The sequence below is a fragment of the Lactuca saligna genome, chromosome 6 (assembly GCF_052625555.1).
Source record: "Lactuca saligna cultivar CGN05327 chromosome 6, ASM5262555v1, whole genome shotgun sequence".
Lineage (NCBI taxonomy): Eukaryota > Viridiplantae > Streptophyta > Magnoliopsida > Asterales > Asteraceae > Lactuca > Lactuca saligna.
In genome coordinates, this window is record NC_136422.1 from 138,301,425 (window position 1) to 138,316,782 (window position 15,358).

The 15,358-nt window shown below is 38.2% G+C and overlaps 1 protein-coding gene across 1 annotated transcript; it reads right to left on the bottom strand.

Moving 5' to 3' along the window:
- Window positions 1-8,847: 8,847 nt before the first annotated feature.
- LOC145002941 (uncharacterized) lies at window positions 8,848-14,650 on the bottom strand. The gene is made up of 14 exons (XM_078962118.1): window positions 14,491-14,650; window positions 13,907-14,053; window positions 13,703-13,819; window positions 13,454-13,600; window positions 13,241-13,358; window positions 12,965-13,122; window positions 12,692-12,771; window positions 10,775-10,869; window positions 9,983-10,108; window positions 9,851-9,888; window positions 9,730-9,780; window positions 9,486-9,653; window positions 9,284-9,396; window positions 8,848-9,200 (listed from the first exon to the last, which is right to left on the bottom strand). The coding sequence occupies exons 2-14, from the start codon at window positions 14,024-14,026 to the stop codon at window positions 9,077-9,079; spliced, it is 1,455 nt and encodes a 484-aa protein (XP_078818244.1). The 5' UTR covers window positions 14,027-14,053; window positions 14,491-14,650; the 3' UTR covers window positions 8,848-9,076.
- Window positions 14,651-15,358: the final 708 nt, after the last annotated feature.

Genomic DNA, 15,358 nt, shown 5'->3' on the forward strand with positions numbered 1-15,358 from the left:
TTCCACCATAGTCTGCTTACCATCACTGCCACTGACTGGAAATTTCTGCTGTCCCTTATCCGCCTTCCGGATGAACCGAGATCACCCTGGTCCCTACTGATCTACCACTATCTGGATTACCGACTCCCACCGGTCACTAGCCCCAACACAAACTTCTATTCGCTCCCAGCGACTTCTGAGGAAACTTAGGCTAATACTGCCCCATCTATTCTGCCACTCTGGCGCTGCAAGTCCTGGGATCCTTGATCCCCCTTAACTCGACCTTAAGGTCCTTACCAGGTCCCACCTGTGCTACTAAAACTCACGGGCCTCGCCCACGGGTCTCACCCGACTATACTACTGAGCAACCCTGCTCTCAGGCCTCACCTATACTGCTACTCTCATACGGACCTCGCTCACGGGTCTCACCCAACTACATCCTGGAGTGGCCTCTCCCAAGGTCTCACCTCACTAGGGTTATGCAAGCAAGCTCCATACTATTCTCATCCAATACTCATTCCTGATTCCTACCTGGATCACTAGGAGGTAAGGGCCTCACTCCAACTCCGTTAACTATGTTGTTAGGGAATGCTACGACTTACCCGTAGTCTTACAACACCTTCCATACTCACTGACTGCTAGTGAATGCTCCAGCTACCCTGTAGTCTTACAAAACATTCCACCTCTGGCTTGTTGACGCAAAATGTTGCGGCTCTCCTGCCGCTCTACCATGCTCTACATGCTGACTCTGCCACTAACTACTAACACGAAAGCATCCCATGCTAATTATTCTTAAAATCCTCCTTCCAACTTTCTCGAGCCCTACGGGCGACCCTCCAACCCGAATTCCCAACCAGATACTAACCATCTCGAATACATGAACCAACTATTGGGAAGTCTCCCAAACTCCCAACGCTGAACTCCTCAACTCATCAATCGTTGTGCTACTTCTTTTCCTTCTCAGAGGTCGAGTACTCATTCTGGATCTGCGTGCTCTTACCCTTGTACACTCGGAGGGTTCTCCCCTACTTTGATCCTTCTTATACCTCACTGCTCAATGCTTGAGAAGAATTCCCAATCTTCTCTACTATATCGCAGTTAATCTGCTGAAAATCTCAAGCTTGCCACAACAAGGGATCTAATCAATCCATCACTCAACAACACCTTCCTGAATCCAGTGAGTCACTACTGAGTTCCACACAAGCTCACTATAGTTATAGCATCTTAAGTAACCTGCTTCCATAGGGCACGACCCCTAATTACCATTTTAATACCCAAGGTATGCAGATGGCATATAACTAAATCACAAGCAAGCCACACAATTCTAAAATACTTATACCAATAATGATGTAGAACCTTAACAATATAATCATGAACAAAGTTAACAGAGAAACGAAAGACATACACCTGCTACGTCCGGCGTTGCTCGCGTCTCCATGGTAGTCATCTGAAAATCCCTGCCTCCTACCGCAGGCGCCTCTGCTCGGCCCTGACGGAAGTCTGTGATCCTCAGAGTTGCAGGGGAAGGTGTTATCACCCGTCCTGCCGAAAGCAAACTGGGGCACTGGGCCTTCTTGTGGCCCCGCTGACTACAGTAGAAACATATCAAGTCTGATCCCTGTGTGATGGTAGCAGTACAATCCCTGCTAAGATGACCAGTCCGACCGCACTTGAAGTAGCCTGAATCTCCACCACTACCACTCCTACACGTACCCTCGTGTATCCTGCCGCACCTACCATATCGGCCGCGACTCTGGTAATCCCTCGATCTCGAATCTGACCCCTTGGGCCTTTTGCCCAAACTTGTGGCTACCTGAACCTCATCCGACTTCCTCTCTCGGATCTGCTCCAAATCAATCTCTCTTTCTCTCTCTCTAGCTCGATAAATCATATATTCCAGCATCTTACAGTTGGACCTGCTCACGAACTCCCTGATGTCAGCCCTCAACATCTCGTGATATCGGGCCTTCTTCATCTCCTCATCTGCGGCATACTGCGGAACAAGAAGGGCCGCCACAGTCTCAGTAGTTTGCATCAAATCTTGAAACTCCCATGCCAATTGTTGCACCTCAATAATCGGTGAAAACTCAGCAACCTGGCCGAGAAATCGCTCCATGTCATCGCATCCAACGTGGCATCATCCCCAATGGCATGACCAACTTCCTCCCACCAATCCCTCGCTCTATCCTTTAGAAGACAGGAGGCGAGTCTGACCTTGTCCCCCTCGGGACACCTGCTCGTACGGAATGCGTTGGCAACATCGGCCAACCACCTGCTGCTAGCGATGGGGTCCCTAACCCCATGATAATTTGGCGCTCCGCAAGCTCTGAACTCTCGGAATGTCATAGTACGCGCTCCTATCAAAGCCATTATCTCGGTACGAAAGGCTTTCAGCCTTTCATCCAAGATCTCCAGTATACCCTCCTTGACCGTGCCAACGATCACAGAAGTCTGATCTAGGATACCGCATGTAACCATTGTTGATATCAACTCCCTCATTCTCTTCTCGAGCTGCTCGGCCTCTGAACCCGAGCCTAATCCCTCTCTGGCGCCTAATCCCTCTTCAGGGCCTAATCCGCCCACTGGTCTCTCTCACAATGTCACCATGCTGAAAACATATCGCAACAACTATCAGAATACTCATCACTGCTGAGGGATCATACGCACACACTACGAGTTTCCCTATCTTATCTCAGCCTTTCTCGAATCGAGTACGGATCCTCTGCTTTCAGTAGTACATGCCCATACTACCTTCCATATCTATCCGTACTTTCCTCAAGAACTGCTTCAACTCAACCAGGTCCCTTTTCTACTACTATTGCTCCCAGCACTATCTCATCCTAGGCTTACCCTATGGAAACCTCTGACTCAACTCAAACCAGTTCTCAGCTGCTGAAGGCCTCCTTGTGATGCCAATTCGCCATCACCTGAATACCATCACATGTGATGAGGCTCAGATAATCCTTCGAGTAGAAGACTCGTCCCTACAACAGTTGGACTCACACAAGAGTTGCGCAATAGGGCCAAATCCAGCACTCTGAGATTATTCAACCCTGATCACATGTGACGTGACGTATTCACCTAATGGCTAACTCCCATCACTCATAATCCCACAATGCACAAAGAAAGCAGCATTCGGATAAGGGAAAATCTAACCATATCATACTCAACAATCATAATCTCATATCAAGAATCTGCACTAGCATGCGACATAATCTCATAAACTCAGGCATAACCTAAACAGGCTATCTTACTACTATCTAATCAACACTATCATGCAACTCACAACACATATAACAGACACATAAGGCATCCTCCATAGATCCTTAGTTGTAATCTAGCATGTTGCTATACTAACTGATAAACATAACATAAACTTGTATGGGTATTTTGGGGTACTTACTTGAGCTCAGCTGATTGCATGCACCACACCATTTTCTCTTATCAAAGTTCTTTTTCTTTTTGAATTCTTTTCGCTTTTCTAAAACTGTTTCCTTTCTAAAAACTCTTTTTACAAAACTGTCTTTTCATTTTAACAACTTTTAGACCAATCCCATAGTTTGAGTTCAGACACACCCGAGAGTATGCCCTAATCCCTCAAACCAAGGCTCTGATACCAACTTGTAACATCCCAAAAATCCGTACCAAAAATATTTCTTTAAATCCTTATAAAGCCATAATCATAAAAACATATCATAAGTCATAACATAAATTCAAAGTATTAATTCCAAAACATATTTCATTATCAGAGTAAAACATCCCAGGCTGACTAATCAATGGTGTATGAACATACCCTACTACATTCTTGTCCTTAAGCCTCGACTGTCTTGGGCCTCGCCCTTGTCCTGTCACTAGTGAGTCATGGAACCCCGTCCAAGCTCCTATGGTAAGTGAGATATGGGCCCATGCCCACACTCACTCCATGCCTATCTCGGGCCTCGCCCATGCTCTGCTACTAATGAGATATGGAAGACCGTCCATACTCTGCTATTGGTGAGATACGGGACTTCGCCCACACTCACCTTCCTACCAGGCACATACATGCATCACACAGACAACAAGTATACTCTATCATGTAACCCATTCCTTGGGCACCCGCCCGACATCGGACCTTGGTCCGGAATATCATACTAGCAAACAGTGCCTAGGGCTAACCCCCGAGTCTTCCTACTCATAGCTACATGGGCCGGCATTGTGGCCATAGACCCATTCACACAAAGGGAAACTCACCTGCACTGTTGAACTTGCTGATAACCCTCTTGCTGTTGACCGATAATTCTCTGAACCGCTGCTCCACTAGCTCCTCGAGCTACCAATATCAATACACATATCACTTAGTTCCAAACTAAACTCTAGGAGCCAAACTAAGTCAACTCCGATCAAATTCAATCTTTTTAGCTGACTCTACTCGTCGAGTCACTCCTTTGACTCATCGAGTACATGTACTCAGAACCCTCATAATGCGACCCAACTCGCCGAGTCACCCCAAGACTTGTCAAGTCCAACGATCTCTGAGCCCCATCCTGTCCAACTCATTGGGTCACCATTCAACTCATTGATATAAGCCTTAACTAGAAGGGGTTAGTGTTTCGCGACCTGACTCGCCGAGTCCAAGAACAGACTCGCCGAGTCCATGACAATCTTCAACAGACTCGCCGATTTGTTCTTCTAACTCGTTGAGTCCATGCCCACCTTCATGCAACTCGCCAAGTTCACCCATGTGACTCGAGAGTCGCTTTAGTTTTTAATCCATACAGTGGCTTTTCGAGCCATGCAGGGGCTCCAACTCATAGATCCACTCTCCCCAAGTCTATTCCTCACGTAAATCTGCAAACTTTACGTGAAACCAAAGAGATATGGGCTTAAAACACTCTAGGGCTAAGGTTTGTGACCAGGGGCTGCACCAACAACTTATTGGCATAAAATTTATGGTTTTCTGGATCCTTAATACCCAAGATCTGAGGTGGCAACCTCAGATCTACTCCAAACTCAAAATAAACCTCCTCCATACTCAAAATGCCCAAATCTCAACCATAAGATAAATCTAAATGCAATAAGGTTAGCTTATTACCTCAAAGGATCTGAAAAGCCACACCAACTATGTATCCAAGGCTTCCTTTTGCACCACTATGAACCTCCTTCTCTTCCAAGCTCCAAATCACTTCACCAAGGCTAGATCTTGCTCAAAATGGATATGGTGGCTAGGGTTCAGTATTCTGGGTAAGAGAGACTGCAAATGAGCCCTAGGGAAGAGAATAAGACGTTTAAATAGGGCACCAAGTCCCGAACTTAGGGTTTCCCAATCCAGACCGGACTTGCCAAGTCTACTTTCCGACTTGTCGAGTTGGTCACTTACTCTTCGACCCGGATCCCGCTCGAACTCGTCGAGTTCCAACCTGGAATCGACGAGTTGACCCCCCTTTGACTTAGGGTTTTCCTTTCCTTTCTTAGTCTTTCTGATTATGGGTGTTACACATAACCTTGACATGTAGCTTATTAGATCTCATCTTTTGTAGTTTTGGGCTTGGTTTTGGGACTTTGGCTTAGATGTTCAAAGAAAAGAGGTTTCCAGAGGTTGAGGGTGTAGATATGGCCTCTATAAAACCTCTAAAGGATTGAAGTTGCAAACTTTAATAGCCTCCATGTCCCATTCATGCAATATATCCATTATGAAGCCAAAAATGAACCTTAGAGGGTGTTTCTAGCATGCATGGACGTAACGTTGGAAACTTTACGTGATTAAACCACCTTAGGACCTCAGATCTGTAATATGGAATGTTGAAGCAAGGGTTAGAGGCTTAATGGGTTAAGACCCTCCTCAAAGGAGCTAGGGTTTGGGTCTAAAGCTTATTAGATGATCTTTAGGGGTAAAGTTGGAAACTTTACCCTTCTAGATGTCTCTATGGTTATGGATTTAAATTTTGGAACCTTTGGATTCGAGAAAAAGGGCTTAATGCATTAAGTGAGTTGAAAAACTGAAGAACTCAATGAGTTCACAAGGGAACTCGACGAGTTAGGTTGGAGTTACCTCGATTCTGTTGGAAAACGAAGGAACTCGACGAGTTGTAGGAGAACTCGACGAGTTGGATCATAACATTGCGATTCTGGCTTTGGGATGGACTCAACGAGTCAGGTCAACTCGGAGTGTTGACTTTGACTTTGACTTTGACCTTGACCAAGGTTGACTTTTAAAAGGTTTGAAGGGTTGATTTGTATCTAAGGAATTTTTTATGATTAGGGAGGTGGCAAAGCTAATACTCAGAGTTTGGACCTACTCAGCTACAGTTCGCATTTAAGGTGAGTCTGCTCACCATACCAATGGGTCGAAGGCACCAAGGCCACTCCATGTTATTTAGTTGGGATGTTTATTGCATACATGCTATAAGTATGATAAGTAGTATGTGAAGACCATGTGGGGGTTCCCATGGTAGTGGACTAAGACCATGCAGGGGTTCCCATGGCATTCGGTATAAGACCTTGGAGGGTTTCCATGGCAACCTAGTATGTTTGAGTGTTTAGCTTGTATGATATTTCCTTGGTTAGTTAAGACGATGTGGGGGTTCCCATGGCAATTAGTGAATACCATGTGTGGGTTCCGATGGTAGTGGGTGAAGACCATATAGGGGTTCCTATGACAGTAAGTTAAGACCATATGGGGGTTCCAGTGGCACCCGGTGTAAGACCTTGGAAGGTTTCCATGGCATCCCTATATGTTTATATGCATGGCTTATGTAGCTTATATGGCTGATATGGTTTTTGTGATAATGTGGGTTGTGTGGGGTATATTATGGGGAACCCACTAAGCGTTAGCTTACAGTTTGTTGGTTGTTTCAAGTACTTCAGGATCTAAGGGCAAAAGCTCGTCATGATGGCGCGACATGCACTCTGACGTTTTATTAAGGACAATATGATATTATGAATAAATTGTTTGATGTTAGGGATTTTGAAAACAAATGTGATCGGAATTTTATATTTTATGGAAACGATTTCGTTACTTAAAAATGAAAATATTTATTGGAAATTTGGATTGTTACACCCACCCCTCAAATTTCGCTTCCTCCTAAACGATATCCTTATTGCCGCCTTCTACATTAATTGTGTCTCCCTCCTCGACCTCTTTTCCACCATGTCTGGCGCTACACCACCACCACCACCACACAAAGTCTATCGCACTACAAACATCAAAACTTATGTCCCTCTCCTTGATTTTGAGCAAATCAATTAAGATGCATGGAGTGAACTTTTCTCCAGCCATTGTAAAGCCTTCGATGTTATTGAACACAATGACATTTCCATGTCGAAACCTACGGATTCCAAATGACAAAAGGTGGACAAAATAGTGAACTATGGATATACGCCACCATATTTCAACCTCTTCTTCAAACTATATTCCTACACCACTTATCTCTCATGAAAAAAGTGTAATTTCCAACACTAATATGTCTCTTAAAAGGGGTTATTTAAAGGTATACCCCAATCTTTAAAATCAAAATTAATTTCAAAGATTGAAATTTGGTTCGAGTAAATGAGGTTTAGTAAAAGCTTTATCATCTATATAAGAAACTTTATGAATAACTTTGATGTATGAAAACCAAAAGCATTTTGATCACTTTTTACCGTATACTACCACTTAGTAAGGGGAGCTAAGTATCTAAGACCTCCAATACCAAGACAACCATTATGTTTAAATCGACTAATAGTATTCCAATCCACTTAATGAATCTTTTTATTGTTTTCATTATAAACAAAAATTGTTCCGAGCAATCCTTTATAATCATATTGTAATGCTATAAAAAACATAACCAAACGTTACTCTTCCAGCCGAGCAATGTACGCTCTAAAAGCTTTCAACTCTACAAATCATATGAGAGTCAACTGGTGTAATAAATCAGACATATTTTATTTGAGGGCTCAAATAGGAGTCTCCAACTAGTAATGTTTAGCAAAGTTAAACTGAGTCTACAACCTATCCAAATGATCCCACATTTCTATCGTCATATATCACATTTCGTTGATTGGGTGCCAACTGACTGAACTGCATAATTTATTTATTTTTTTCCAAATGAGAATATTATAATTATCAGTTTCTCATGCATCTAGTAACATTGTACAATTAACAGTTTTTTCATGTGTTGTTTCACCTAATACACTAATAAAAATACTTCATATATGTTTCCTACATATAATTTTTTTCATTACATAGTTCCAGTAAACATAATTCTTATCATCAAACTGGGTACTAATAGATCGTAGATAATGATCTTTTGGAGCCATAAACATACAAAATGATGCTAACAACAAATACAAACGATAATGAAATACTAACAAAATCGGAAAACATACCCAACAAATACGATAATGAAACCAAAAAATATGACGAACAATATTGTTTCCATTGAATCTTTTTTCAGAACTTTAAATGAGACAAAGTAATTTAGAACTTAATTTTTATCTTTCCAACTCGATAATTTAGAACTAATTTTTTCCACAATCTTTTGGGTGGAATTTGTTGGATGCCTTTGCAATATAGCAACTAAAATCAACATTCATCTAGAAGTTTAACACTTTATTCGACGTCTTCATCACGATGACAAAGATATAAGCGACTATCACGTGCATGCAAGAAAAGCTATATTGATATTATCCTTGAAACTTTTTCAAGTTGGTACAAAACATCAATTCATCAAAGAACATAAAAAGCGTTTTGATTGTTTTTTTAAGCCATGTTTTCGTGCGTGAAAATAAGTAAATGCCTAAACCGTTGGTTACTTAAAAGACAATTCTTCTTTAGTGGAATACTCGTAAGTCGTAACCTTTTGTCTTTTGACATATCGGAGTCATGACTCTAAATGAACATTGAACACGGAGTTAAACGATCAATCATTGCTCTCAGTTTTTCAATACTTGTAAAAGATGATACTTCTACATTAAAACGAAAAAAAAAAAAAAAAATGTCTTCTAAATTTTTTGACAAGGAACGATAGATTTATTTATCTAAGTTTATTTTTTTTAAAAGATGAAATTTTGAAGAAATTGGTTTAGTGTTATTTCTGTTTGTGTATTTCGTTATTGTTTGTGTGTAACTGTGTATGATGAGTTAGTTGACTCCATAGACCCACTTTTCTTGGTTGCTAGTGTAATTAGTCAACTCCTCAGGTTTAAACCAAAGGTTAATTTCGTCCTTTGCAGTCTCTGGTCCATCGCTTCCGTGGATAATGTTCCTACCAAAAATATCATTTGTGTTTAAAAAAACTATAAATTAAAAGTAACATCTGAAACCAAAGTAAGTAGCAACAAACAGTACCTTCCAACAACAATGGCCAAATCACCTCTGATAGTTCCAGGCTCTGATTTGGATGGATCCGTGGCTCCAATAAGCTTCCTTCCATATCTAATCACACCTTCTCCTTCCCAAACCTGCATATATATAAATCAACAACAATGACGTAACTAAAATTCCTTGTTTCCTCATCGCAAAACAATAACTAATCTAAGTTACTTCTAACCATTGCAAGAACAGGGCCAGAGCTGAGGAAGTTGCACAAGCCATTGAAGAATGGACGATCCTTAAGATCATGATAATGCTTCCCAGCAAACGCCTTTGAAGGTACCACAAGTTTAATAGCTACAAGTTTGAAGCCCTTACGTTCAAATCTGGCTATAATCTCCGAAATCTGGAAAAGAATTAGAGATCAAATAATCGGGGAATTGACAGGTATGAGGGATTTGAGGGTTAAGTTAGTAAATTACCAGTCCTCTTTGTACACCATCAGGCTTGATCGCAATGAAGGTTCGCTCCATCTGTGGAAAGAGAAGTAAGCGTTTGTTAAGATGAAATCACAGAAAATGATAGTGGCATTTAATCGAATACCTGTGCTGCATGTGCCTCTTGGTCCTGAAGCATGTATGCTGAAATGAAATTACACATATCAATAATCTCTACAAGGAAGAGAATAAGATCATAAGAAATTAAGAATCATGGAATCTGAAAGTTAGTTTGAACCTGCAGCAGGAAGTGCGAGAGCTCCGGCAATCCATTTGTTGGAAGTGTTTGTGGAATCGGTGAAAGAAGCTAGAGCTGGAAGTGTTCCTTTGAAGGAAACTGCTGCTGCTGTTGCAGCTGTTCGTCCTTGTGTAAAAAAAAAAAAAAAGAGTCGGAGTAAATTTCATATTAACAAAAAATCTACGTCACTTATGAAGCTCATTCATGAAACAGATTAACATAATAATGGTGATATTGAGATCTAAACAAGCAAGCACAATGTAGATATTACTTATCGACACAATTTGGTTCCAATGCTACTGTAATTTACAGAGCGCAAGAGATGATATTAAGATCTGATGTTGTAAGTCTATCATACGCTTATGGTAATTCATCGTCGTTAAAATTTCCATCAACCAGATGACCAGATCCACACTTATAGAATGTACAATATAGAACGCACATAATTCGTATTATCCAACTCAAATATAAATGACACAACAGAATTTTACATGCTAATGGTTATATCAAAATTCAAACGGCAAACATGATATAGAAAAAACACGCAACCACAATCTAAATATCATCAATCTTCGTAATCTGGTTTCCTGATAGTGTAATTTCCAGAATGTAATTAACATGGTAGAAGAAATAATACTACGATCGCACATTTTTCAGTCATCTACAGCATGTCATCTTATGAAATCACGGAATCATAGTTAAAGTTGTCATAAACATTCGATAATTCACAACCTACAAGCCGAACCTCAATGCAACACAAATGGAATTATAACGGCGTACAAAAAAACTCACCGGAAACAGCACGATGTTTGTGCTTGGAAGCCGAAGAGAGAAAAGACCTAGCAGCTCGTGATGCAGATCTGTAGATTTGAGAACTCATTCTCCTTCTCGATCGATCAACCAGTCAATCAAAATCGAAGCAATCAAAATAGAATAAAAAGTGAAGTGGAGATTGAGAAGCTCTCTTTCGGAGATATATATTTATGGAGCGGAATGGAGTGAGAACAGAGGAAGGTTTGGCAAGTTGATTGGGTTTAGTTATGGAGAGAAGTATATTTATCATGAGGTTGAAATTTTAAAAAAGTTAGAAGAGAACCCATGAAGTTTTCATCGGTTGACAGTTATATCCACTAACTTCTAAATCATTACACTTAGAGTTGGAGAAATCTTTTGTTAAAATCAAAGTCCCTAGAGTGTTTGGATGTTTGTTTTTAAAGTGATTTTTTTTCATAAATAAAATGGTTAGATATTAATATATTTATCTCCAATAAGAAGTTTTGTTATAATAACTTTTTATTTAGTCAATATTTTATTATCTTAATTTTATAAACTCTATAAAAATTATAATCAAAATTTTCAAACACACTGATAAAATATAAGATGTGATAATATTAGCACAACCTAAAATGGGAACACTATTATTTTAAATTAATAGGCCAAATACAAGAACAATAATTACAACAAGAAACTATAAACTATTTTTAACTGATTTTTTTAATCATCTAAACAAGATTAACTCAACATTACCACTCATATATCGATAGAGACATGAATGCAAATATTCTAACATGCTCTATTTTTTTACTTATAGCATTTTGTTTTCATTTTTCTATTACAACATTATATATGTAATAATTTTCTTATTATTTCGAATTTTGAAATTTTATTCAATTATAGTACAGCTAAATGATTATCCCATTTATATATTTCACTGACATGACATCAAATCATGGTTACATGATTTATTTTTCCATGTCATTCCATTATTGACTTATCCAGTGTGGAAATTTGTCCGAGGAAGAACTTTTACATAAAAGGAATTTAAGTGTGACAATGTTATATTAAAAAAAAAAAAATGTTTATGTTACACACCAACAAGATATTCTGAATATTCAACGAGAACAAGAAAGATACGTGGCAAAAAAACACGATAACATATATGATTTCATCATATCTCATATTAACAAGTTATACACTAGAGAAGAACCGTTTGTTCTCTTGACCATGTTGTCAACCCATTTCATCTAAAAGATACTGAATAACTTTCATTACATAAAATATGGACGTCAAACTAAAAAACCTTTTACCTTTGGGGTGTTATTATTCATGCTATGAAAACCAAGGGTTTTCTTGTCATGTAGTAAACCACATGTGTTTCTATATAATTTTCTCTAATTATATATTGTTGAAGTGTCGAACGTCAAAATTCTAACTTTGACTACTAATTTTAGAATGTTTGTGATTTGCTTTGGTTAGATCAACCAGATCCGAAGTAGTGGGTCAAAAAGTAAACTCGGAATGTATATCGGCCATCAAAGAAACTCCCCTGGCCTCGTAAACTTACAAATCATTTTTTTTTTTTTTGGTTATTTGATTATTTATGGAATTTTATTTGTAACTTCTAGTCTTCTACATGTTATTAAACTTTAATAAAACTCTATAGGCTGTCACATTACCTTAAAATTATTATTTATTTCTATAAATATACATCAATTATAAATAGATAACTACTGTATATTAATTGGATAACATCTTACAAATTATAAACTATAAACGCATAATTTGCTAGCTAAAATCGTAAAATTAAAGAAATTTAACCAAGAGGATACATTTTGTATGTACAAATAGACAAACACAACGTACCACAGTCAATCCAACAACCACCAACTATGTACACCTGACCCTTACATCGACACTTGTCAATGTCACGAATCCAGTGAATCATCAACAGTGGTTGACTCCGATCCCAATTTGCATTCATCTTGCAATGTCGTCAACCAAGCATCCACCTTAAATAAAATAAAATAAAAACACTTTTGAGTCTCCATTTTTTACCCTACAAACTTTACAGGGCTATTTTCGTCTTTTGAGACGAGCAAATCCGTCTATCACCTTTTTGTGTGGGACATAAATTGCAATTTTTGTCTCATAAAGTATCGTCAGACCAATGCAAGCCAAACACAGTACAAGACAGTATTATACCTGTAATTTTGAAGTGCTTGAGCATTCATATCTCAATCCTTGGCGGGTAACTATATAAAAATAATACCGAGTTTTTTCTCCCTCTTCTTCAGGATGACGTGGCATCCTCCCTACTTCCACAACATCAGACAAAAGGGTGGAGTCTTGAGGACTTATGTCTGCAACATTGTAAAAATCTACCAATGTCATCCAAAAACAAAGAATACGTATGTTTTTAATGATTACATTAAAAAATATGTAATGTAATTTACTAATTTATAATTAAATTGTTATTACCTGTAGACATGAAATACAAGAAGATGCATGGTCCTAGAAGAACAACAAAACGTGGAAGCCAATCATCAACTTCTGTATCATCAAGAGGAAGTGGTTCTCCAGGTAAAGCTGTCCATCTCTGTAAAATGTTAGTAATCGAATATCAAGCAGAGTGTAAATACGAAATAAAGAGTTTATATAGAAAATGTATAAAATGAGTTTATAAAAAATTACAGTTCGCATTTGTAGATAGCCTGAGAGACGAGCAGAACGCAAAGTTTCATCAATATGTTCCAACCGAGCTTTCAGATGAGCTTCTTTTTCCTCCATGTCAGCAAGTTCTGATCGAAGTGATTCAACTTCTGGAGCAGATAATATAACCTGTCGAATAGTTTTTCGAGCAAATTTGGATCAAAATGGTGAATTGGGTTGAAAAAAGATGTATTGTATTGTATTATATTATATTATATTAATATTATTCACCTTTTGCTTATCATTTGTGTCTGTTCCCCAAGTTAGTCTGCGTAGATTGAAAAGATTCAACATGGAAGAAGCAGTTCTTAATCTTCTTTTAGCCCACAATCTGCTGTTTGAGCTATGCTAATACAGATCAAAGCAACTGTAAATAAAATCAACTTAAAAGAAGAGGATGTATGTATAAGATTGCTTGATTTATGTCAGAAATACCTCAATATTGATTTTTGAATGTGAAATTGAAGAACTTGTCGTTTGCGGGGTTTCTACACTCGAAGTTGAATGCGGGAAGTGATCTGGAAAAACGTCTACTCCTCTAGGACCATCACCCATGAAGCTTGCTTCCACTCAGGTGTAAAACTAGGGTTTGAATAATATAAGATTGTTAAAGTTCAGCATTCGGATTAAAAACTTGTTTGATTTAAAGATGAATACGATCGTTCTTCTTCTACTTCTTCCCCTCGAGCTTGTGCTATCATTGCAAATTCAATTGGTGATGCCACGAATTATACTAGCAAGTACTTACAATCAAATAGAAACCAATTGTTTCTTTACCTCGTAGTTCATCATCAACTATTTAAATCAAGCAGCGAGAGAAAGGGGGAAAAGCAATATTAAGATGTTCAACTTCAAAATTAACACGATTATCTCCATTATAAATACATATCGATACATACACATACTCAAATTCGAAAGAAACCATACAAATACGCGAAATCAACAAAGAATCGAAGTATATGATGGATACAGAACTTAACAACAGTATACTAAACACATATGGATTACAAACAACTTACAGTAGAAGGCTGGAGATCCTGATAATGCAGATTGAAGAAGCGATTTCTGGAGAAGTAGATGGAGAGAGAGGGAGAGAAAGTAGAGAGAGAGATGATGATGATTAGGATTATGATTACTTTACTTAATGAGGCTGTTTTATCTTCTATCAGGTAATAAAAGATTGCACCTCACGGTACTTATACTGTTTGTTGGCGAAGTTGCAATTTGCCCCCCACGATTCAAAAAATACCTTCACGTTTTGACATCAAACTATTGACTTTTGCTCTAAAAACGACAATATTTGAAAGTGTAAGGGGGTGTTTGTGTGAGTTATAAACACATTATATTGATAGGATATTTACAAAAATTAGTTAATTATCACATGATTTTTTTGAGAAAAACTATGATATCATTTCAATATAACAAAACCATGTGATAATTAACTAATTTTTGTAAATATCCTTTCAATTTATGTTTGAAAGTGTAAGTGGTTCAATTTATGTTTTAAGGGTTTTGATTTAGTTTTTTTTTTAAATCTTTTCACCTACTATATCTTTTTTTTTTTTTTTTTAATATTTTGAATTTTGATTCTTTATTATATTTGATAAGTGTTTGTAGAAATGTCTAGAAGAAGATCTGATCATTTGGTATGTATTCTATAGAAATATTAAAGTTTGTTTTATTAATTCTCATATAAAAGCAATCTCATATAATAATATTCTTATATAGTTCGATTTCATGATAGTTATTCTAATAGAACGTTTGATTCCATGTCAATTATTCTCACATAATGCATAAATGAAATATGATGATCGAAGGTCTGAAGGTTGGATGATGGTGTGAGATGGAGATGAACAATGATCATCGACATTCACAAAAAAATCACTA